This window comes from Camelus ferus, chromosome 9 (genome assembly GCF_009834535.1).
Source record: "Camelus ferus isolate YT-003-E chromosome 9, BCGSAC_Cfer_1.0, whole genome shotgun sequence".
NCBI lineage: Eukaryota > Metazoa > Chordata > Mammalia > Artiodactyla > Camelidae > Camelus > Camelus ferus.
This window is the reverse complement of record NC_045704.1, coordinates 9,906,905-9,929,977: the sequence shown is the minus strand read 5'-3', so window position 1 is coordinate 9,929,977 and position 23,073 is coordinate 9,906,905. Positions and strand designations below refer to the sequence as shown.

Here is a 23,073-nt window from a genome sequence, read left to right as displayed (position 1 = left end):
AGCAAAGGGATCCGCAGATGTGCTTCAAGTTAGGAAACTTAACAGGGAACTATATTCAACATCTTGTAATAACCTTTCATGAAAAAGAATATGAGAACAAATATATGTATGTGTATGTATGACTGGGACATGATGCCCTGCACCAGAAATTTACACAACATTGTAAACGGATTATACTTCAAAACAAAAAAAAGTTAGGAACCTTAATTCAGTATCCTGTAATAAACTATAATGGAAAAGAATCTGAATAAAGAATGAATATATGTATCTAGCTATGCTGTACACCTGAAACTAACATGGCATGTTAAATCAACTATACTTCAATAAAAAAATAATTAAAATGAATTTAGGACCCTTAAAATAGGGAGATTATCCTGGCACAATGGTTAGTTTTAAGTGTCCACTTGGCCAGGCAGTAGTAGCTGGTTCGTCAACCAAACGCTAGTCTCTCTATGGCTGGGGAGACACGCAGGTGGGGCTAACATCTACCACCAGCTGACTCTAAGTGAAGGAGATGACCTTTGAGGATGTGGGTGGGCCTTATCCAATCAGTTGAGAGGCTTTAACTGCAAAAAATGAAGGTTTCCCTGGGGAAGAAGAAATTCTGCCTGAAGACTGCAGCATCACGTCCTGCCTGAGAGTTTCCACTGTGCCCTACGGAATTCAGGCTTGCCAGCCCTTAGCACTGCAAAATCCCATTCCTTGAAATATATACATTTCTATATTTAGCTTTTACTGATTACTGAGTGATACATTAATGCATATCCATTACCAATGGTGATACATAAAAAACGTCTTTTCCGGGTGGATCCAGTCTAATCACAGGAGCCCCAAAAGCAGAGGACCTTCCCTGGCTGGAGGCAGGAAGGGGATGGAGCAGGCCTGCAGATCAGGGAGGTTTGAAGCAGAAGACAGACTCAACACACCATTGCCTGGAGAGGAGCCACAGAGGAAGCACCAGAGGGCCTCAGGCAGCCTCTCCGAGCCCACCAGCCTGCAGCTGACAGCTCAGTGGGTACAATGGGTTTGGGGGGGGTGATGGAAGTGTTTGTTTGATTTGGGGGAGGTAATTGTGTTTGTTTACTTACTTATGTTTTACATGGAGGTCCTGGGAATTAAACCCAGGACCTGGGGCATGCTTTGCCCACAGTGTACCTCTGAGCTATACCCCCACCCCGCGATGGAAGTCTTCTGGAACTAGCGAGAGATGTGATAGTTGCACAATACTGTGAATGTTCTAGATGCCACAGTAAATGGTTAATTCCATGGTTTGTGACTCAAACACTAATAGAAATATATTTAAATATTTCTCTTAGTTCCTGAGTTTGGGGTGACCACTCCTGCCCCCCACCCCAGCCCCCCACCGTAAATTTTGCTCTGGCTGTGAGACCCAGCCTCGCTTCAGTCTGTGGCCCACCTGGCTCTGAACCTGTCATTCCTGCTCAGCACCCTGCCCTGGACAAAGGACAGGGGCTAAGCTCCCAGTGGCTTTCAAGTTGCCCTCCAGGCAAACCAAACTGCACCGAGCCTTGGTGTCCCGGGCGCCACCTGGTGTCCCAGCCGGCTCTCAGCATCCTTTCTCCTCTCCTCACATGGCCATAAACTCCCACTCCTTCTTCAAGATTCAGTTCAAGTCACACTTCCTCCCTATCTGTTACACTAACTCTCCTCTCCAGCCCTAGCTCCTGCCCCTTCCCAGGGCTGCTGCCTCCCTGCTCCCCAGCCAGCCTCCCCCCTGGGGACCCTGCTCTCCACGTCAGCCCCTCCCTCACACTGGCCCCTGAGGGAGCTCCCTAACACCCAAATCTGACACTGACCCCCGCTAGGCACAGGCACTCAGTGATGTAATGACCTTGCTATGGATAAATGGCTCCTGGCAGGGCCATTCAGCCAGGCAACTCCCCACAGGAGGGTGGGAGCGCCCTCCTAGGTCACCTCCGGCCTCCTGCTGGTTTCACTGCCCGACCTGGTCGGTTTCTCCCCACCCCGCCCTTCTCTCTCTCTCTCTCTCTCCCCCAATCCTCACACACACTGCCCCAACAGCTGCAATCTGGAAGAAATTACTCTCCTAAACAGCCAGACTTCCCCAGTTTCAGGAAATTCCAAGCTGGCAGGGGGAGGGGCGGGGCTAGGGGCCGCCCTGCCCGTCCATCCCCCAGCCCCGTGCGTGCGGCCTGCCTGCATCCCCGCCCGGCCCCGCCGCCCCCACACTCAGCCCAGAGGGGCCTCAGCTCCTCCACCGCTGCTTTCTAGTCCCTTAAATCCTGGAGGCAAACTTTTTTTGGACGTAGGGGTGAGATAAGGAAGGCTGGGAGGGGCCTACGTCTTAACCCTCTCTGCCCCAGACGGACTGAGCTGGGCTGGGTGGTGACTCTGCGCCTGTTTGGGCTCCTACCATGGCCCCCAAGAAGGGCTGACACTTCAGTTCCCAGAGCAGGTAAAGAAGGGACCTGATGCCAAGGTCTGCTGGGGGTGGGTCTCAGACTCCAGGGTCTGGGGGGAGGGGTGGAGGCCTGGACTTCTGGGTCCGAGGGAGGTGGGGGTTGGGAGCCCTGACTTCAGAGGCTGAGGGAGGAGGACTAGGGGTCTGGACTCCTGGGTCCGCGGGAGGAGAGGACAGAGACCCCGGCCTCCCGGGGCTAAGAAGTAAGAGAGGTAGGAGCCAGGACTCCTGGAGCCTAAGAGAGGAGGAAGGCTGAGAAGGTGGCACTGTGGACGCAGACGCCTGGGTCCTGGGTCCTGGGTCCCCCTCGAGGTTCCACATGACACTTCCTTTGCCAGGTAAGATCCCGCCCGGAGGAAGAAGGAAGAAGGTGCGGGCCTGGGAGTAGGAGGCGGAGGCAGGCTCCCAACCCTGAAGACGGGGGGGTCCCAGCTTGAGCTGGAGCCCCAGAGAGCGCGCCTCCCGGGGCTAGCGAGGACCACGAGGTAAGGGACAGTGGTGGCCCAGGGTCCCAGGACAAGTCCGGAGGGAAGCGGGACAGAGGACCAAAGAGACAGCGGATCTGAAACCCGGGCCGCAGCCACGTGGCCTCAGGAAGTGCGCAGCAGAGTCTCAAAGGGGTCCAGGGGTCTCCGACTCCTGGGTCTTCGGGTCCCCCTGCCCCGTCTCGGCCCCACCCTCCGCGAAGCCTCTCCCAAAGGGCTGAGAACCAGTCGAGCTGGATCTGGAGCGGGTTGTTTTTTCCGTCTTGGCAGGGCTGGGGCCCCCGGAGGACAGAGGTGAGCCAGCTGTGCCCCCCACCCCTGCAGCTGGAGCCTCGGCAGGAAAGAGAGGGGGCAGATGGAGGCAGGAGGAGGGCTGCTTAGCCGAGCGCGAGGTCACCGCGTCCCGGGGTCTCATGCTCACTCCTGCCCTCTGCCTGCTTTGCGTTTGTCACAAACAACAGCCCCTCTGTGCGGACTTGGCCCTGTGATGGACTTTTTCCGAGCATGACCTCATTGCATCAAGGGCCCAACAAGGGAGACTGGAGCCTTGTGTATAAGAGGACACCGAGGCTGGGGGAAATGGAGTGACTTGCCCCGAGGTGTCAGAGTTAGGAGAAGCAGTGGCTTTCAAAAACAATTTTGAACTCATTGTTCTCATCTGGAATAGATAACAAGCAGAGCAAAGCAAGCAAACAAACACGGTCAGGGGTGTTGGAAATCCCTGGGCTTTATAGCAAAACATTATTTTTTCCATGGGTCTGCACGCCCTGTCCTATGGGGGCTGTGAGCAATATAATAGCATCCTTTGACTCCGGAGTTCATCTGCCTGGGTTCCAAATCTGGCCACCAACATTTGCTACTGTGTGACCCAGGGCAAGTTACTTGACCTCTCTGTGCCTCAGGCACCACATCTGTAAAATGGGTGTAATAATAATGGCCTCCCCTCACTGGGTTGTTCTCAAGATTGAGTGAGTTTGTTCATTTGTGTGAAGCCCCTGCCTGGCCCAGAATAAGTGCTTGGGATATAAAATGTCACATCGTGCACATACCCTATATCAACCCCTTGGAAACAGGCATTCTGATTCCTGTTTTTCAGAGGAGTAAACTGAAGTTTATGGTTGAGGTCCTCAGGGGCCCACAGAAAGGAAATGGCAGCCCAGGTGTGTCTGAGGTCAGAAACCCAAGATCTTAAGGTGCTGCTAAGTGCTGGAAAGTGGCGGTGATGTCACCTCGTAGGGCAATAGGTCCAGATGGGGGCAAGCTGGGGGCGGGGAGGGGGGAAGAGAGTAGCTGAGAGCTGTCCGGGGAGGGGCAGGTTCAAGGGCAGCAGGCAGTGGAAGCAATCATTCTGAGCTCTGGAGTCCTGCAGAGCTGGCTTTGTGGCCTTGGGCAAGTCACGGATCCTCCCTGGGTGTCTCTTTCTCTGGGACAGGGGAGAATAATCCAGGATGGGACTCCACTGAGCATCTATTGAGCATGTGCTGGGTGCTGTGTGAAGACCTTTCACGGGCAATGTCTCACCAATTCTTGCAAAGAGACTACAAAGTATTATATGAGTACCATTCCATTTTTGAGACGAGGAAATGAGCTCAGGAAGGTTAAGTAATTTGCCCAAAGCCACACAGCAATGGGCACAGCCAGATCCAAATCTGGGTTGTTGGCTTTCTGAGTTCTAACCTTTTCACCTATAATCCAGTGCTGAGTAAAAATGGGCACTGCTAGCCCTGAGACAGGATTTTTTTTTTAAACCATGGATTGAGGTTCATTAATGAGGAGAGGTTGGCATTAAAAAGTAAAATAATAACATAGATTAGAATTGAATATATCTGAGAGCCTAGCATGTGATAAAAGTCTCATTTCATAAATTTTTTGTTTCCTTTATGTAGGGGGCAGGGTGCGAGTGGGGAAGGAATGGTGGTTGTATGCCAGACTGTAAGAAAAATATATTTATTCAGCTAGGTTGAGGTCAGAGAATTTTGAGAAACTCTACAGAGGTGGTAAATCAAGACTTGTTTTCCTAGAAAACGAGCTTGTGCGTATGCGTGTGTGTGTGTGTGTGTGTGTGTGTGAGAGAGAGAGAGAGAGAGAGAGAGAGAGAGAGAGAGAGAGAGACAGTAGAGGGCACCGTTACAAATGTACTTTCCTTTGATGGGGTTTTTCTATGTGCCCTGCAAGGAAGGTAGTATTATTTTATCCATTTTACAGATAGAAAACAAACAGAGAGATCACATAATTTATCCCAATTCATACAGCTGGCAGAGGGTGGGGCTGCAATTCAAATAGAAGTTTTTTTCATTATTATTGTAGTAACAGTGACTGTTAAAACAAAAGTACAAGGTCATTGAAGTCCCTCCCAGAAGTTCCATAGAAACAGCCAGGTTCCAGGATATGAGCAAAGGTTGGCAGGTACATCTATTTACCATCGTGTGGTGCAGTCACGTGGCTATAGGGTACCTAGTTCACAGTTCATGTGTCACCAGCTTGGGATTTACGCCGTTTTCATCATGTTTTAACAAAGGGGAATTTGCATGGTTATTACTGTTGCTGTCGTTTTCCAAAAAGTAAACCATTATGTTGTTTCTTTCAAAACCAGATAATTCAAATTATAAAATGCTGTGCAAATCTAGATTTCTCAGGTCCACCCTAAACCTCCCAAATGAGACTCTTCAGGCCAGCTTACACTATGACTTTTTGTGTCCTAGGCAAAAATTTCATAGAAATAATATGTTTAATATAATTATATTTTATGACTGCGTTGGTATAAAGACAAGCATAAGGCTGACGTTGTAAAATAAAACACTTAAGCATTTGTGCCGGCCTCTAGCAGCATGGCGGCCCCTGGGCACTGCCTGCTGCACCCAAAGGACAGTCACCCCTGTCTTCAGGGTGGGCGGGATGGACAAGCTGGTTTCTGTCAGGTTTGGGTAGCCGTCCGAAGGCTTGGTAGAGCATGTTGTTTGCTCGCTCGCTGGCCTACGGGGAGCTCAAACGTTAGTTCTTAGTGGAATCAGGATAGCGTGATGGTTATGGGCAGACCTCAGGTTGAGTCTGAGGTGTGAATCAAACAGCTATGGCCTCAGGCCTCTGGGAATCTCAGTATCCCCACCTGTAAAATGGGAGTAATCCCACCACCATCATTTTATGGAGAGCATCCTTTGGATGGCGGTCTAGGCCCAGAGCTGGGAGGGAACACGGAAGGCCGAGCTAACTCGTCCCTATTCCGCAGATGCCGGTGCTGAAGCAGCTGGGCCCCGCGCAGCCCAAGAAGCGGCCGGAGCGCGGCGCCCTGTCCATCTCCGCGCCGCTCGGAGACTTCCGGCACACGCTGCACGTGGGGCGCGGCGGCGACGCCTTCGGGGACACGTCGTTCCTGAGCCGCCACGGCGGCGGGCCGCCCCCCGAGCCCCGAGCGCTGCCCGCGGGGGCCCCGCGCTCCGCGCCGCCGCCCGCGGTGCCGCAGCCCCCGCCGCCCGCCCTGCGCGCGCCCGCTCCCGCCGACCCGCTGCTGTCCTTCCACCTGGATTTGGGCCCCTCCATGCTGGACGCGGTGTTGGGCGTCATGGACGCGGAACGCCCGGGCGCCGCTGCCGCCAAACCTGACGTGGACCCCGGCTCCGGGGCGCAGCACCCCAGGGCCCGCTGCTGCCCTAACGCGGACCTCGAGCTGGACGACGTCATCGGCTTGTAGGCACCCGCGTTCCCTGCGCCCTTACCGTCCAGCACCCCACTTCTTTATACATAAACCGACAAAGTCTGTGCCCCTGGTTTTGTCTGTTCACTTTGCACGTGGGAGGAGGGGACAGGGAGGGGGTGATGGGGTCCCGGTGCCTTTAAGAGCTAGGTGTGCCACCTAGAGTTGTGGCCCCAACCAGGTGGAGGTCGAAGGACTGGTCTAGCGTAAGGGGATGAGGCCCCAGTAATAGCCAGGGGCCTGGCTAGGTGGTGCCCCTCCCAGGGGCGGGGTCCGGACCTGGCCGCTCCCACAACCTGGTTCACCGTCAGTGTTAGCTGCGCGCAGCAGCCTGCCGGACGCGGTCCGGGCCCCGGGCGAGGGTCGTGGCCCAGGGAACTCCGCGTCTCCAGTGGAACCCACTCAGGCGAGCTGCCTTTAACCCCAGGAGCGGCTGCACAGGAAAATGGCCAGGAAGAGGGGTGGACCCCGTGGAGAAGGGACGTCCCAAAGATGTCAGCCCGAGAGCGACAGTGGCGTCCGAGATACGAAGTTCAGTCTGAAACTGCAGCCATCGGGTTGTCCGGCGGAGGGCGCGGCCCCACGAGGACCCGGAGGTATATGGCTGCACGTGAACATCTTTAGGCGGGGAGCAGAGCCAGGCTCCTCGCGGGGCCCAGAGAGGGCGGGGCCGCAGCGTTAAAGCATTGGACTGGGGGCGGGGCCGCAGCGTTAAACCATTGGACTGGGGGCGGGGCCAGGCTCTGAAGGGAGAAAGAGCGTAAGGGCCGTACCTGTAAATCGTTAGGGAGCGGGGCTCGGCTCGCTAAGGGCCCTAAAGAGGCGGGACTGCATATGCAAATCATTGGAAGGAGGGCGGAGCCAGGCTAGCTGCGGTCCTAGAGAAGGCGGGGGCCGAGCCTGCAAAGCATTTAGTCTGGCGTAGGGCCGCATATGTAAATTACTTGTGGTGGGGGCGGGGCCACGATATAAAGCACGTGGCCGCCGGGATCTGCCTTCCCCAAAGGGCGGGGCGGGCCGCTCCACCCGGGTGATACTTTCCAGGTCGGAGTGTGGCCTGAGCCTCGCCGATGACGTCACGGCGGGGCCGGGCTGACCCTGGTGCCAAGAGGCCTCAGCGGTGCGAGAGCGCCAGCCGCACCCTACTCCAATGGCGGCGGCCGGAGGGCCGGAGCCGCTGGTGGAGGTCCCCGTCGCGGAGTCCGCGCCGCCGCCGGCCTGCCGCTTCTTCCTGGAGGGCCGCTGCCGCTTCGGTGCCCGCTGCCGCCAGCCCCACGCCGGGACGCCGGCGCCGCCGCCGCCGCAGCCAAAAGGTGAAGCCGAAGCCGGGGCCAAGAAGCCGCCGCTGCGCACGGCTGCGGCCGTCATCCAGCGCATCCGCTGGGACCCGCGCCTCGACCCGGCCGACTTCTCCGTGGGCTACGTCGATCGCTTCCTGGGCGTGCGCGAGGAGCCCTTCCTTGCCTTCTGCTGGGACGCGCCTTTGGCGGCGCTCGGGCCAGGCGTCCTGGCCGTGCCGCAGCACCGGGTGCGCTACTTCCGCTTCCGCGGCCGCCTGGTGTGGGACCGCGCCTCGCGTACTGACCTCATCTTCGGCTCGGGCTTTGCGGCGGGTCGCGGGCCCACGATCCTGGACGCGCTCGACATCGGAGAGGCAGCCGCCGGCGAGGACGCACACGACACCGCGTACTCGAACGACGGCGTTGACACGCACGGGACTGGAGGAGAGCGCTGCGGCGTGGACGCGCAAGACACTGGGGACGCGCACGACGGCCGGGCCACGGCTAGGGACGTGCACGGGACACGGGGCACAAATAACGGCCAGGGCGCGCACGGGGTCGGAGGTGCGCGCGACGCCGTGGATGCTCACAGAACTGGGCACGTGAATGATGGCGAGGACGTGCACCGGGCCAGAGATACGCTTGGCGGTGGGGACACTGATGGGGCCGAAGATGCACTGGACGGAGCGGCTGCGACTCATCTTGGCATCCGTGAGGGAGGGCGTAGCCAGCCAGCCTGGACCAGACTCCCGGCTGCCTTAGCTCCAGATAACGGAGGCCCGGAAGTTAGGTGCCTGGCGCTGGTGGGGGAATCCGCTAGGGCTCAGGAGCGGGAGTTGGGCGGCCTTGGACACTTAACTTCCTCGTGGATGGAACCGGGAAGGGCGCTGAGGCCAGCTGCCCCGGCTGCCAGGACCATGGACCCCCTGGGTGGGGAGCTGCCAGCTAGGTTAGCCCCAGAATGGCCCTCGGAAGGCTTTTCTGAAACAGAAGTGGATTTGGGTCCTGGGATCTGGCCCGTGGACAGCGGAGCATCCACCTTGGCCAGTGCTGTGAGTCTTCGCCAGCCCCGCCCCACGCACTTTGTGGCTCTCATGGTGACCGAGCCAGAGCTGCAAGCTGCGGTGACTAAGGCCCAGGAAGAACTGGTACGAGTTGCACCGGCTTGTGCGACGTTCACAGTGCCAACTCAGGCCCTGCACCTGACACTGGCCCTGCTGAGGCTAACGGGCCCTGGGGAAGTGGCGGCTGCAGCCACCACACTGAGAAGCGTGCTTTCAGACCCCAGGCTTCCGGTTCCTCCAAGGCTGAGGTTTGAGCGCCTGGTGCTCTTAGGTTCCCATGTGCTCTGTGCCCCTCCCTCCCCCTCCCTGGACAGCATGGCTCAAGGGCTGAGCCACAGACTAGAGGTCGAGGGGCTGAGAGTGTTGCAGCCCCCTGGAGGGCTACATCCACATCTTACCCTAGCCAAGGTGCCCCAGGGCTCCGAAGTCTGCCTCCCCAAGCTGGGGTTCAGCCCAGGGCAGGAGCTGGGGAGCCAGCCCCTGGGGAAACTCTGGCTGTGCCGCATGGGGAGGGCAGGGGGCACCTATCAGGCCCTGGCTGAGATCCCGCTGGGATCTAAACTCCAAAAGAAATAAGGGCCAGGACCCAACTGGGGGACAGCTGGTCCAAGAAGAGTACAGATCGTGCACGCACACTCTCTCTCTCTCTCTCTTTAATTTTGGTTTCTCTCAAGCTTCCAAATGGTGCTCAGTGCTCCAAGGAAAGAATGAAGGAAGGAAAGGGTAAGGGGAGAGGGAGGGGAGGGGAGGCAGAGGAGGAACATCTGGAAAAAAAGCAGCCTGACAGTCCAGCTGTTTGCAAACTGATTGCACATCCTCCAGTTACATGGCAGAAGAGGGGGGAGGACGGAAAAGAAAAGGGGAGGAAGAAAAAATAACTTAAACACACACAAAAAGAAAAGAGAAGGAAACATGACGTGAGCTGGTGATCCATGAGGCGGGAGGGAGGGGTAACCGGTTTACCTGTGCTGAACCAAGGGAGGGGGAGCAGGGGGAGGAGGGACGGAAAGGAGAAAAAAAAACCAGAAGAAACATTGGGGGTGGAGGGAGGAGGGGACACGGAGACAACTTAATACAACTGCAGACGAGGCCGGCCGTCGAGGTCCCGCGATGGCCTCCGGAGTCCTCAGTGCAGGGTGGCGGCGTGGATCGGAGGCGGCGAGGCGCTGGCATTTCTGGGGTCGGGGGCCGAGGGCAGGCTCAGTCTCTACGCGGCTCCCCTCGCCCCAAACACTGAGGCCCCGGAGGGCTGGGCAACAAGAGTCTGTGATGAGGCAGGTCGGGCGGCGGGCGGCGGGTGAGTGTGCTGGTGCCCCCGCCGCAGGCGGGCACGGGCGGAGCGGCCTGTCTTCTTCCACTGGCCCCCCCGGCATGGGATGGGCCAGGGTGCTGGGTCGGTACCGCAGTACAAGCTCGAGAGAGAGAGAGAAAAAACACTGAGACAGCATTAGTGGAGGTGCAGGGTGGACACTGACGAGCCTACAGACCACGCCCCCAACCCTCCGCTGTCCCACCCCTCCTCCCCCGAGCCCATCCCTCTGAGACAAAAAATAAAAACGTAGAAAAAATCTCTGTACAGACTCCCCGGTGGGAAAACGGGGGCAGGGGTGGTGGCTCTTCCTGGAGCCCACTCCCCGACAAATTTACAACCCAAGTCCATGGCTCAAAAACAAAATCTGCCAAAGCGGTGCTGGGGCCGCAGCGCCACCCCCCGCCCCTGCCCCGTCGGCGCTGGTGCTCAGAAGGCGGACAGCTGCGCCAGGCTGAGGCGGCAGTCGATGCTGGAGTTGTCCGGGCCCGTGTAGGCCAGGCCCAGGGGCTCTAGGAAGGCCCGGCAGGCGGCCTCGCCCTCGAAGGCCAGCTCGGCCTGCAGGTAGGAGACTGGCAGCGCAGGGCGGAAGCTACGGAGACAAGAGGAGAAGGCGATGAGGCAGGCGGCGGACAGGGGAGGGCCCCACGAGCAGGGAGTGGGTGCCCCCCATTCCGGCACCCAAAAGGTTAAGATCCTCAGCATGTGGCCTGCTGAAGCCCTCCCCACCCCCGCCAGCCTCCCCACCTCAGGGCTTGGGGGGGCCCGGGGTGGGGTTGGGGGCCCCAACCCCGGCTGTGCCCCGCCTAGCCCTCACTTACCTGTGCAAGGGACCGGGAGGAGAGGGGATAGGAGGGAAGGGCCCAGCTGGCTCCTCTGCTGGCTCGGGGCCTGAGCAGACCCTCAGAAGAGGGCCCACTGTGGCCGAGGGGCAGGCGCCAGGCAAAGGGAGCGACACATGGGGGCGGGTGTGGGATGGCAGGAGTGCCGGCTACTCCGGAGGCCCTGCTCTGACCTGGGTGAGATTTCTGGCTGCTAATAGACCTGGCCTGTGCCAGGAAATAGCTCCTCCAACTCACTGAACTCCCTCCTGTAAGCAATGTCGCCCTACCCTCTAACACGCACTGAGGACAGCGCAGCCTGAGAGGCAGAGCCACTGGGCCAGTGTCCCCCTAGGGAAGAAGTGGTAGAAAGTACTGGAACCAGTGCTGCCTCAAGCCCAAGCTTCATCGTGGCCCTGAATGATTGGGGAGGGGGCGGGGCTGGTCTGGACCCAATTGGCTCTGGGAGGGATGTGTCTGTCAAAGAAAGGCGGTGCCCCCTTTACAAGTGGGAGGGTACCTGGAGAGCAAGAGGCCAGGGCCTGTCCCCCAGGCCAAGCACATGTAAGGCTAAGTAAGAGGGGAGACAGTAACCTGCCCTACAGCCCTGGGACAGCATGGAAGATGAGGAACTGCCCAAGAGCAAACTCGGGCAGCCCTGCAGGGCCCTCCAGGCCCACGGCCTGTCCTGTGCACCCACCTCCTGTTTCTGCCCCACCTCTCCCCTCTATGTCCTCGGCCCCTGCTCTGGCTCCACCTCTCCCTTAAATATTCTTTACCCCCCCCTTAAATATTCTTGACCCAACTAGATCCTAGGAAGTCTTAACCTTCAGGGTGAGTGTCCCTCCCCAGCTCCACACCATCCCCATGGCTCCCAAGCTAACTGACCTCTGACCAGGGGCTCCCAACCTCAGCAAGACTGACCCGGGGCGTCTCCCTCCCGACTGAGCAGGCACACTCCTCATCTGCCGAACGGTGGGCATGCTCTTTTGAGTACTGTCACGGACTCGCCTGCCCCAGAGGGACACCTGCCCCCTAAACAAGTCTGTACTCTCCCAGGAGCTCAAGTGGGAGTGAGGCCTTGTCCCTCAGACCACAGCTGCGAAGGGCAGGGCCGGCTTTACCGCTTCTCCCCAGAGAAGGAGCTCAGCGACAGGAGAGCCGAGGAAAGGTGAGCAGAGGCCCCGGAGGGAGGGGAGCCCAGAGCAAGAAGGCAGACTGGGGTCCAGGGTGATGTGAGCAGGAGGAAGAAAAGCAGGGGGACCTCAGAGCAGTGAGAGGGAGAGACGGAGGGCAGGCTGGGCGAAGGAAAGGGGGAGGGCTGAGATGGGAAAAGAAAACCAGGACACAAGGGAGGAGACCACAGGAGGGGGGCTGGAGGCCTGGGAATGCGCAGAGTGGGGGGCAGAGGGGGGCGGCGGCAAGGCCGCAGAGCGGGGGGCAGTGGAGAGCCCGGCTTCACATACGTTTTGATCATCGCCTTGAGGGCGGCCTTGCGCTCGCGGTCTGCAAACTTGTCCACGAGGTAGCCGGACATGCAGGGTGCGTGGGAGTAGAGCCGGAAGAAGCGGTGATAGTTGCCCAGAGCCCAGGCTGCCCGCAGCGCCAGGGCGTGGGCCACGCAGGGGTCTGCCTTCAGCTCCCGCGTCAGGTAGGCCAGCTCTGTGGTGATGTCTGGGGCCGGAAACAAAAGATCAGCAGGGCCCAACCCAGTGGGCCCGGCGCCACCCCAGCCTGTGGGACGGCACCTCTCACCTCCCGAGTTCTTGGTGAAGATGTAGTAGAGGACCCGGTAGGCAGTGAACTCGCCCACGTTGCCTGGCAAGTTCTCGGCGTACAGTGACTTGAGCTGCGTCTGGCACTGGTTGAACTCCTCGTGGTCGCCCTGGAGGGCAGAGGCGTGTGGGGAGCGGAGTGAGGTCAGGAGAGCCAGCCCGGAGGCCGGGGCTGGGGGCCGGGGGGGTCCGCCCCTCACCTTCTCCAAGGCGATGCGGGCGTGCGTCTCGTACACCTCCACTGTGAACTCTGTGCGCACACCTTGCACCTGGGCGGCAGGAGAGCAGATGTCACCCCGGAGCAGGGCAGCACCCACTAGCGCAGCCCCCCAGGCGCCCGCCTCACCGTCAGGTCCTGCCGGATGGACTTCATCTGCTCGCAGGCAAAGGCATAATCCTGCTTCTCCTTCCAGTGGGACTTGACCATGCACAGCGACTTCTTCAAGACCTGGAACAGGAGTTGAATCAAGGCTCAGGAGAACTTACACAGGGACAGCAAGGACATGCTGAAACCCGCGACAGTTCCCCGAATTGTTTTAAAACAAGAACTGCAACATCAAAACCACGGTAAAAAGAACCCAGAACAGCAAGAGGGGACACGTCCGAGCCTCGGGGTCTCCACATCCACACATAGCCCTGAGTGCGGCCCAGGAGCCATGTGAGCCCCGCTCCTGGTCTCGGGGGACACTGGAGCGTGGTGGTTCCACTGTCTTGCAGGCACCGGCCTGGGAAGGCGGCTTCCTCCTCCCCGTCCTGGATGTAGGAGATGGAGGCTCAAGGGCCGCCAAGCCTCCCCACGAAGCCACACACCCTGGACTTGACTTGGAAGCACGAGTCCTGGACTCAGTTCAGCTCAGGGTGGCCCGGGCCTCACGTCCCTAGTCACCACAGGTGCACCACCTCCTCCTATGCTGCCCCTGCTGTCGTGGCCCCGCGGGCCTAGTGCAGCCCTGGACTTGCGGGGAGGACCTGTCCTGACTGCCGGGGGCACTTACTGCCACGGGGCGCACAGTGGACGGGTCGGGGGCGCAGGTGAGCCGCAGGTAGTGCTTGGTGATGTCGGGGCAGGTGCCCACGATCTGCAGCTCCTGCCAGTCGGGGTCGGCCCCGCCACTCTCCAGGCTGCCCATGTGCAGCACCAGGGGCTCGAGGCGCAGGCGGCGGGAGTGGCCATGCTGGAAGCGCGCAGCCCGCTTCTGCTTCTTCAGCTCTCGCTCAGGGTCCTCACACTCCAGGGCCGCCATCTTCTTGCGGCTGCGCTTGGTGGGCGCCAGATCGTGCCTGGGGGGGAGGAGGGGGCTGTAAAGGGGGCAGGTGTCCAGCTGCCCCTCCTCCCCTGGTCTGAGCCACAACAGCGGTCAGCCACCTCCCTCTCCAGTGCTCCTCCTCCTGGGAGCCCCGATACTGGCCCCCCTCCCTGGGCACCCAAAGTCTCACCTCTTCCCACGCTGTGCCCTGCCTCGGCCCCGGTCCATGTGGGCTCCCCGGCCTCCCCGGCCCTTGGGGGGTGGGTTTCTGCGACCCACAGGGTGACACTCATTCCCTGAGTAGGAACTGTCAGAATCCGAGTGGGAGTCACTGCAAGGAGTAGCAGAAAGGTTAGGCCTGAAATGGCTCCTCCCCTCTGTCCCCCCTCCACACCCCCCCTTGGAGCCTTTGCACCTGCGGCGGAAGTGGCGGGTCGGGGACCGGGAGGAGGAGCGGGAGCGCGAGTCGGTGCTGGAGGAGGAGCTGTGGTCCTTCATGAAGACATTGCGGTTGCCGAACTTGGCGAAGCTGCTGCCCCGGGCTCGGCCAGCACCCCCAGCCCCGGGCGCCCCTCGCTGGGACTGGGCACCCCCGCCCCTTGTCGCTGAGCCTGCCCCCCTGGGAGGGTGAAGGCTGCTAGGGGCCTCCCACCGCTTCTTCTTGGGGCTCTCAGCCACAGGCTCCCGAGTCAGCCTGAGGATACAGCAGGGCAGGGCATCACCAACCCGGTACCCCCAATGTCCCCAGTGTCTGCCAACCTGTCCCGGGGACACACGAGCTGGGAGGAAGGGCACTCACCAGGCGCCTCAGCTAGGACGATGAACCAGCAGGAGGCGAGCCCAGGGCTTTCTGTGTCTAGAGGCCCCTGAGCAGCACGCACCTCCCAGCCAAGGGTCTCCAAGTTCAGCGCCCAGGCCCCCTCCCCAGTGTCTCCCGGCCCGACTCACCCTGGAAGGGGCTCCCGGCTCCAGTCGATGGTGTAGGCCGAGCCGTCCTGGAGCCGGGCCTGCAGCACCTCCTTCAGCAGCTTCTCCGTCCGGTCCTTGTCCTCCTCTGACTCGCAGGCGGTGAAGCAGCGCTCCACATACTCCTTCATGTCCTGCGGCCAGTCGTCTGGCTTCCCGGACAGGCTCCCCCTGGCAAAGGTCAGGTGTGGATACCCGGTTGGGGGGCACCCCACGACCGGGATAAGACCCTCAGCGCCACCCCTCCCTAAGTGGACGGACGCCTGTTCCCTCTCTTCACTTCCACACAGAGGGGCTGGGGCAGGGCCGGGGGTGGCCAGCACCTGTGGTTCTGGGCTTTCTCGGGGCTGGGCTGGGGGCCGAAGCTGCTGTGCTGGCTCTCCGAAGCAGAGCTGAAGCTCTGGCTGGAGACGGCAAAAGGCCGTTTCTGAATGTTGAACTTGAGACCGCCAGTCCCAGGGGCTGCTGTAAGGACAGCAGAAGCCAGGGTTAGGCCCTTCCCCAGGCCCACCCGGGGCTGCCTCTCCCCAGGACCAGGAGAGGTGAAGGGGTCCGGCCCCAGGCAGCTGCACCCACACAGCCTTGGGAGGTCCCAACACCCAGAACTAAGGGCCTCGCACCCCACATGCCTCACACCCAGGAGTCGTGTGAGGTCCCCACCCCCGAGCCCCTCTCCTCTCCACAGCCCCAGGCCGCTTACGTTTCATGCGGTTCCACAGCTGCTGGCCCTTCTTGGGCTTAGCAGGCTCAGGGTAGGTATGCTGCCCATAGGCCTGGCCCGAGGCGGGCCCCACCTGGCTGTGCTGGGTGGCTGGGGCTGTCCCAGGCTGGGGGCCGCTGCTCAGAGGATGAGCCCCGTGTGGAGGGTTGGAGGGCTGAGGGGGCTGGGCCGTCGGCAGTTGCTGAGGGGGGGCCTGGTAGGACATGCTCTCATCCATGCCGGGGACCGGGGGCTGTCGGAGGAAGTGGGCGCTGAGGGCAGGAGCAGAGCGCCCCAAGCTGGCCCTCACTCTCCCCTCCGTCACGTCACTCAGCCCTCCACCCTCAAGACCGTCAGACACCCCACCACCTCGAGCCCTCAGAGTAACTGTCGGAGGTGTGGATTCCTATTAATCCCCCTTTCCACAGCTAAGACTCAGGCTCAGACTTCAAGCTACTTTCCCACAGCTCCCAGCAGCTCAGTGGCAGCTGCCGGTGTTTAAAACACCTAAGTGTGCCTCCCAGTGAGAGCTGCCCAACAGCACGTGCACCTGAGATCGTACCACGTGCTTGTCAAGACACGCACTCCAAGCACCCTGTGATAAAGTGACGTTCCTTCCCACCTCACAGGACCAGCTGTGATGCAGCGATCACGTGACATAATTTCACCGTGGGGGTGGGGGTGGTGGCGGCTGGCATTCAAACCAACATCTACCCACCTCCCTGGCACTAGCTCCACGACTCCTCCAGGCTGCACGCTAAGTGCAAGGCTAGACTGTGTGAGTGAGTGAGTGAAAGACTGTGTACACGTGCTTGAGGGAAAACACAGAAGAAAGGCTGCCACACTACAAAGTGCTCCCACCATCACCCTAACACTCCAGCCCCCTGGCCTTGCCCAAGCCCTAAACCCATCCTAGTTTCAGAAACTGCTTGGCAGGAGGGAAAAACGGGTGGAGAGGAGCAGCCTAGCTCACTCAAGTGTCCCTGGTGCATCCCCTGCTCGGACACAACACGGAGCAGGACTAGGGCGTTACCTGGTTGAGAGTCCCTTGGTGCTGGGGTGCGGACGGCTGCTGGGGTGTGGCTGAGCCGTAGGAACTGGCCATCCCATACTGGGAGGGGGAGCTGTAGCTCTGGTACATGCTCTGCCAGAGGCACAGGAAGGCATGGGTTAGCGGCAGGCCCGATCTCTCCCCTCACAGTCTAGACCTGCCTCTCCTGCTGCTTACGGTATGGAACCCGCTACCTCTCCCTCACTCTTCTGTCCCCTGCATAAAGGCACCAAATTCACTTACGCTAAAAAAAATTATAAAGTAAAACCTCAGTCTACCCCACATTCTGTTCTATTCAATAACGACTTCCTTAGTCCAGCCCACCTAACACAAAAGAACACAACGTAAGACGAAAACCCAAGCGCTAACGAAATGCACTCAAAACACACGCAGCCGTAGACATGCAACACAGCCAGCAGTGGGAAAGGAGGCCAAGCAGAGCTGCGGAGTGGCGGGGTGGGCGGTGGGAACGTCGCCCATCAGAGGAAAGGGCTCTCTAAAGGTGCTGTCCAGGCAGCCCACGAGGGGCGAGGACGGGGCAAGTGTGGGAGCACGGGAAGCAGGGGCTGTGGCGGAGGGGACCTGATGCGTGCTGAGCTGGAGGAGTCTCTGTGGCCACATGAGCACCAGGAGGGGAAAGGGTGGCCACGGAAGGACCTGGGAATTGACCTTGTGGGCCATCAGCTAGTGAAGGGTTTTCAGCAGCCACCTCGGCTGCGTTCAGCCCACCAGCCAGCCCCGGCCCCACGCCGACGGCCCCACCCCATGGCGCGCTGGGCACTCACCACCGGGTAGTAGTAGCTGTACGGGTAGGCGTAGTTGTACTGCTGGTACCACTGGTAGTACTGCTGCTGCTGCAGGGCAGACGCCTCCGCCTGGGACACGTACTGCGGGGAGGGGGCCACGCGCCGTCAGTGCTGGCAGCAGGAACCCCCGGGCCCCACGGGGCAGGGCTGCTTACTGGTGGTTAACTGCCAAGGGACGGAACTGGGTCCCCATCTCCCCAGAGAGCCACCACCTCTACCAGGGGACTCGGGCCCCTCAGGGACCTTGAGCACGTCTTCCTCTCTGGGCTGGATTCCCAAGGACCACACAGTGCCCTAGACTCCTCAAAGAAACAGACCCTGCCTCCCCCACCCGAGGGCTCCTAGAACATCTTCAGAGCACTCTGTCCTGAGATGAGTGGACACCCAGTGGGTACCCACTCGCCCCGGGCCCCCCATTTCCGCCCAGGCCCCATGCAGCCTTCTCACTTGTGCGCTGGCCACAGGCCCACTGCTGCCGGCCTTGGCGGAGCTGCCAGCGGCTCCCGCCTTGCTGATGCTGGCCAGGGCCTGGCGGGCCTTCTCCCACTCCGGGTTCTCGTGCGTGGGAGTCTCCATGCCGTTCTCTCTGCCCGCCCCGGCCACCACGCTGTACTGAGAGGACCTGCAGAGCGGGAATGCCAAGTCAGTCCATCCTCCCCACAGCACACAGCGGGCAACATGGGAGCAGGCAGACACCAAGGGTCAAACCCCAGCTCTCCCTCTCACCACCTCTTGGAGCCTAAGTTTTCTGACCTACAGGTAACATGCGGCCAGCCAGGTTTTGCTCCAGTTTTCTGAGTGATCAATGTGACTGCCTACTCAAGGTACTTTCCCAGGTGCCTGATACACAGCACTTGTTAAAACTCAAACAAAAAGATTACCAATATTCACAGAACATAACACAGAACCTGGTGCCCAGTAGGTCAAAATGTTTTATGAATCCATGAATTCTGTGAGATACCACCACAGTCAGGTTATCACAGGCTGTCCCGTAATCACAATTCACTGAATGAATCATCACAATTGTGTGAAGCAAGCACTGTACTATGAAAAACAAAAGCTAAGAGGAGCTCCTCATCCCCACCCCTACACCAGGGGCCGCTGCATCACTCCCCACACGTGCTGTGTAGGGGCCGTCCAGGACAACACTGGATCTTGCTTCCTCCTGCCCTCTTCTCTTGCCCCTGTCTCTTTGGCTCCACTAACCAATCCGTGCTACGTTGATCACCCACGTTGGCCGCCATCTGGACCCTGGGGTGTAAGGGGTGGACCTCGGGAGCCAGGCTGCTTTTTCACTGTCTGCCAAAAAAAAAAAAAAAAAAAAAAATGAGCTAGGGGGATTTAAAAAGGAGCAAGAAACATGTCATGAAGTAGCAAAGGGAAGTAGGTGGACTCAGGAGTAGCCAGACAGAAAACGGGAGTCTGAGAAAGGAGGAGCCACTGGGGTAAACAATCTGAAGACAATTCCGAGTGCGGAATGAAAGGGCTACAGCCTGAGGGAAGACCGTGGCCTCCGTGCAGTGTTCCAGGTGGAAAATGAAGGACTCGAACACAGGGAAGTCTGAAGGAATTTCCCAAAGGGAAAGAGAAGGATCTGAAACCCGTATGAAGAAAGGGAAGAGTTCAAAAGAAACCCTGAGACAGACAGGAGAAGGATCAGAGGACAGGGTCGGGGGACCTCAGTCAAGAGATAAGAAGGAAGCCAGCTTCTGAGAGGAAGCAGAAGAGATGACGCCCTAATGAGCAAGGGCTAAGTGAACCCGGAGACTGGGGAGACCTTGAGAGACTTCTGAGGGGAAGTCTATAAAGAGGAAGCATCTGAGGATGTCTTGAGAGAAGAAGAGAAAACACTGGAGAATGGAGGAACAAAATCTGGGAGGAAAGGGGACTTCTGGAAGTTATCCCTGAAAGCAGGAAGAAGTTGAGGGTGTCAAAGAGGAACCAGGAACAAAGAAATGAATTCTTAGAAAACTCTTAAGAGACCGACTTCAGGAAAATCCCCAAAGAACAGAGAATAACCCTAAGCGAGAGGTTCCTAGAAGCAGGGGTAGGCCTGGGAGAAAGAAGAGGCAACTGCCTCGGTTGGGGGTCTGGAGAGAAAGTTTTGGGGATGCCTGAAGAAGCCCAAATCATCTTTAGGAAGTTAAGCGGTTGGGGGGAGAGAAACCCAAGAAAGTGAAGGGGTGTTTGGGGTCAAGGATTGTGCGGGGGACGGCGAGGGGGACTAGACTTGAGGGGATAATTGAGAAGTATAGGTGGATTCAAAGGCTAGTCCCGCTGGAGAACCCGAAAGTCCCACAAGAAGTGGGAGAATAGGAACAGAGGTCCGGAGCTGGGAAAAGCCCTAGAGAAGAAAGATCTTAAAGAGAAGACAGAACGGAGCCGGGGATGGGGCGTGGGGGTAGAGGGTCACGAGTAGGGGTAGTGGGGAGGGGCGCGGGACAGGAAAGAGATTGGTGGCAAGGTGTAGGGGAGCCTGGAGGTTTCTAGGCGGGTCTGAAGGGCGGAGAGGGGCACCGAGCCGTACCGCAGGCCCGGGGAAGGCATAGGAGGGCGCCCGGTGGAGGAAGAGACCGCCCAGATCCTCGTCTCTGGCCCCGGAGCCACCGCCCCGGCCGCGCCGCGTGCGCACCACGTCCTCAGGGATAGAAGACTGCACAAGGACCGCCCGTCGCCTGGGGCAACGTCGTCCTCCCGGTGGAACAGCGGATCAATGGGGGTCGAAGAAGGGAGTACGCGGGGCCCAGGAATTCCGAGGGCGGGGGCGGAGAGCGGAGGCCGACGGCGCAGGCGCGAAGGTGCGCAGCTGCGCGCCCCACCCCTCATGCGCAAGCGCAGTGGCCTGTGCCCGCCACACCCTGCCGTCGCTCTCGCGCGGCGTCCGTTGGTGCGACTGCGGCCAAGGCCTCGGGGTCCGCGGGGCCTAAGGCCGAAAAGAAACGCCGTCTCCGCCCGTCCGCCGCCTACCCGCCGCCGCTGTCCACACTCACCTCGGCCGCACGCCCCCGAATGCACCAACCACGGCTTAAGGCGATAGCAACACGGCAGCAGGACTGCTCGCGAGCCGGCTGACTCTCGTCTTCCTTGCGCTTCTACGTCCTGACCGCGGCGTCTTTACGTCACGCGGAGGCCTCGCCCCGCCTCCCTGGACCCCGGACAGCCAGTAGACGCCGCGAGTTCAACTTGAGCCCGCCCTCCAGCCTACGCAATGACGCAGTGGGAATTTTAGTGGAAGCCAGAAGACTGGTTGGGGATGGTGGCCCCGAGGGGCCACGCGCGGCAGGGTTTGCAAGTACGGATCCTGAAAGGGCACTGATGTCTGGCTGAGGAATTGGGGCCATCTCCGTAAATAAGCCTTCCTTCAAATTCCTTGCAAGTGACCCTTTGAGTGTGCCAACAGTTTCCAAACAGGGCTCTTATAAAATTAAGCAGTCCAGTTCAGGGACCGGTCACCGTAATCATCACAGTAGGTGGTATTTGAGAAGCAGCAATTTCCTTCCAATCTTCTATTACTGTAAATTTTTCTGCTGATAACTGCGGATCATTTTGTTACTGTTAGCACTGCTGACCTTTTCCCATATTTTTACTCTTTTTACCCATTAAACTTTTTGTTTCTTAGAATAATGTTAGGCTTACAAAAATGTTGCAAAGATAATTCAGAGTCCTGCCTATCCTACATTCAGTTTCCCCTAATGCTATCGTCTGACATTCATGTAGTATGTTTATTAAAACTAAGACACCAACATTGGCACGTTACTGTTAACTGCAGACTTTATTTGAATTTCGCCACTTACCCCACTAATGTATCCTTTATGTACCAGAGTCCGATCCAGGGTACCCCATTGCGTTTAGTTACCCTTTACTTTTAAAGGGATGGATTTCTGGTAAACAGCATATAGTTGGATCTTTCTTTTTACCCAAGTGTACAACCTCTGTCTTTTAAAATAGGTGTTTGTAACTATATATATTTTTAGTCTTACTTTTTAAATCTTTTTAGGGGGTAACTAGGTTTACTTATTTATTTTTAATGGAGGTACTGGGGATTGAACCCAGGACCTTGAGCATGCTAAGCAAGTGCTCTTCCCCGGAGCTATACCCTTCCCCTATAATTGTATTTTAATGTGACTATTGGTATGGTTATCTTTAAATCTGTTGTCCTGAGGGGAGGATATAGCTCAAGTGGCACATGCGTAGCATGCATGAGGTCCTAGGTTCAATCCCCAGTACCTCCATTAAAAAATAATAATAACTAAATAAACAAACCTAATTACCTCCCCCTCCAAAAAATAGAGCAGGGTTCAGTAAATGTTAAAAAAAATAATTAAAAAAATTTTAAAAATCTATTGTCATGTTGTTTGGTTTCTATTTGTCCCATCTTTCTTTGTTCCCCTTTTCCTCTTTTTCTGCCTTCTTTTCCTGCCTACTTTTCATTTTGAGCCTTCTTTAAAAAAATAGACTTTGTCTTTTGGAGCAGTTTTAGGGGGAGCCTTTGGGAGGTGCTTTGCCTCAATTCCCCTCGCCTGTCCCGTGGTCAGAAACTCATGATCATAGGCCATGGCGATTTCAGGGGTCCCTTTGATGTCCATCTATCAGGGGTCACTCTCCCTCCTCCTTCCTTGCCTGATGTCGTCTTGGGAACCACAGTTTCACGTATTTTATCTGGCTTTTTGGCTGTTTCAGGAAGGAGTGCGAATCCAGTCCCTGTTACTCCATCTTGTTCAGAAGGCAAAGTCCTCGTATGTATCATTTTAAAATAAAAGTAGATTTACCTTTTGTAAAGGTCAGGGAAAATGTTTTTTCTTGGTTAGGGCTTCCTAATTAAAGCTCACTCCCAGGTCCCTTGGCAGGAGATCACATCTCAGGGAACTTTGTGAATATCTGGACGTGGACCCAGAGTCGCTAGAGGGCAGCATTGGAGAGCAGAGTGGCCAGAGCAGCAGGGCCCGCCCAGGGTCAGACAGCTCTGGGGTCCTGAGAAGAACGTGAGTCCATGCAGGTGGCCCCGGTGCCGCTCACTGGGAACCGCGGTCCATTTCTCTTTCCCAGCTTCAGACCCACACAAAGAAGGCTTCGGTGAACTTTCCTTGCAGTGTGCGAGATGGACATGATGAGCGAGCGTGGAGCGGTTCCCCCCTTGCAGGCCCCGCACTGGACTCCGGACACCTGGCTCTCCGGGCTCACAAGCCCCGAGCTGGAAACCCTCTGGGCTGTTTCTGTATTTTGGGATTCAGGGTTTCTCAGGCTTTCTAGGGAGAACGTGGTTTCCATTCCACAGAGCACACCTTCCCTCAGGAGCCTGCACAGCCCTGGGAAGCAGTTTCTGCAGAGGACTGGCTGAACGTTCACACAGGCAGGGAGACGGTTTGTAAGTAACCACACGCCAGGTCAGGCCAGGCTTTGCCATCCAGTGAGTTAGGGGAAGAATTCAGGTCTAA

The 23,073-nt window shown here is 58.2% G+C and overlaps 3 protein-coding genes across 8 annotated transcripts; 2 read left to right on the top strand and 1 right to left on the bottom strand.

The window, feature by feature from the left end:
• The first annotated feature begins 2,002 nt into the window (after nucleotides 1–2,002).
• Nucleotides 2,003–6,686, top strand: CDC42EP5 (CDC42 effector protein 5). 3 transcript variants are annotated; one of them, XM_032487967.1, is made up of 3 exons: nucleotides 2,011–2,437; nucleotides 2,782–2,928; nucleotides 6,155–6,686. In XM_032487967.1, the coding sequence occupies exon 3, from the start codon at nucleotides 6,155–6,157 to the stop codon at nucleotides 6,614–6,616; it is 462 nt and encodes a 153-aa protein (XP_032343858.1). In that variant the 5' UTR covers nucleotides 2,011–2,437; nucleotides 2,782–2,928; the 3' UTR covers nucleotides 6,617–6,686. The 3 variants fall into 3 exon arrangements, with proteins under 3 accessions (XP_032343859.1, XP_032343858.1, XP_032343860.1); XM_032487968.1 differs by lacking the exon at nucleotides 2,782–2,928 and having other exon boundaries at nucleotides 2,003–2,437; XM_032487969.1 differs by lacking the exons at nucleotides 2,011–2,437; nucleotides 2,782–2,928 and adding an exon at nucleotides 2,556–2,781.
• Nucleotides 6,687–7,374: 688 nt separating this feature from the next.
• On the top strand, nucleotides 7,375–9,985 carry LENG9 (leukocyte receptor cluster member 9). Its single transcript, XM_006186760.3, has one exon. It carries the CDS (start codon nucleotides 7,770–7,772, stop codon nucleotides 9,537–9,539), a length of 1,770 nt encoding a protein of 589 aa, XP_006186822.3. The 5' UTR covers nucleotides 7,375–7,769; the 3' UTR covers nucleotides 9,540–9,985.
• Nucleotides 9,986–10,312: 327 nt separating this feature from the next.
• Nucleotides 10,313–20,759, bottom strand: LENG8 (leukocyte receptor cluster member 8). Of its 4 annotated transcripts, XM_032487666.1 has the most exons (16): nucleotides 20,629–20,759; nucleotides 18,845–18,937; nucleotides 18,086–18,260; nucleotides 17,618–17,719; nucleotides 16,815–16,925; nucleotides 15,782–16,034; nucleotides 15,405–15,546; nucleotides 15,064–15,252; nucleotides 14,531–14,809; nucleotides 14,306–14,446; nucleotides 13,864–14,149; nucleotides 13,215–13,316; nucleotides 13,069–13,137; nucleotides 12,849–12,978; nucleotides 12,560–12,767; nucleotides 10,313–10,864 (listed from the first exon to the last, which is right to left on the bottom strand). In XM_032487666.1, exons 2-16 carry the CDS (start codon nucleotides 18,880–18,882, stop codon nucleotides 10,702–10,704), a joined length of 2,388 nt encoding a protein of 795 aa, XP_032343557.1. In that variant the 5' UTR covers nucleotides 18,883–18,937; nucleotides 20,629–20,759; the 3' UTR covers nucleotides 10,313–10,701. The 4 variants fall into 4 exon arrangements, with proteins under 4 accessions (XP_032343557.1, XP_032343554.1, XP_032343555.1 ...); XM_032487663.1 differs by lacking the exon at nucleotides 10,313–10,864 and having other exon boundaries at nucleotides 12,180–12,767; XM_032487664.1 differs by lacking the exons at nucleotides 10,313–10,864; nucleotides 20,629–20,759 and adding an exon at nucleotides 20,166–20,504 and having other exon boundaries at nucleotides 12,180–12,767.
• Nucleotides 20,760–23,073: the final 2,314 nt, after the last annotated feature.

Bases quoted from the DNA above. Each gene is read 5' to 3' on its own strand.
- LENG8 (XM_032487663.1), bottom strand. From the start codon at position 18,882: ATGGCGGCCAACGTGGGTGATCAACGTAGCACGGATTG. The intron at 14,447-14,530 runs GTGCAAAGGCTC...TACTCCTTGCAG, and splicing joins ACCCGCCACTTCCGCCGCAG to TGACTCCCACTCGGATTCTG. The intron at 13,138-13,214 runs GTGAGGCGGGCG...CCTGCCGCCCAG, and splicing joins CCATCCGGCAGGACCTGACG to GTGCAAGGTGTGCGCACAGA.
- CDC42EP5 (XM_032487968.1), top strand. From the start codon at position 6,155: ATGCCGGTGCTGAAGCAGCTGGGCCCCGCGCAGCCCAAGAAGCGGCCG.
- LENG9 (XM_006186760.3), top strand. From the start codon at position 7,770: ATGGCGGCGGCCGGAGGGCCGGAGCCGCTGGTGGAGGTCCCCGTCGCG.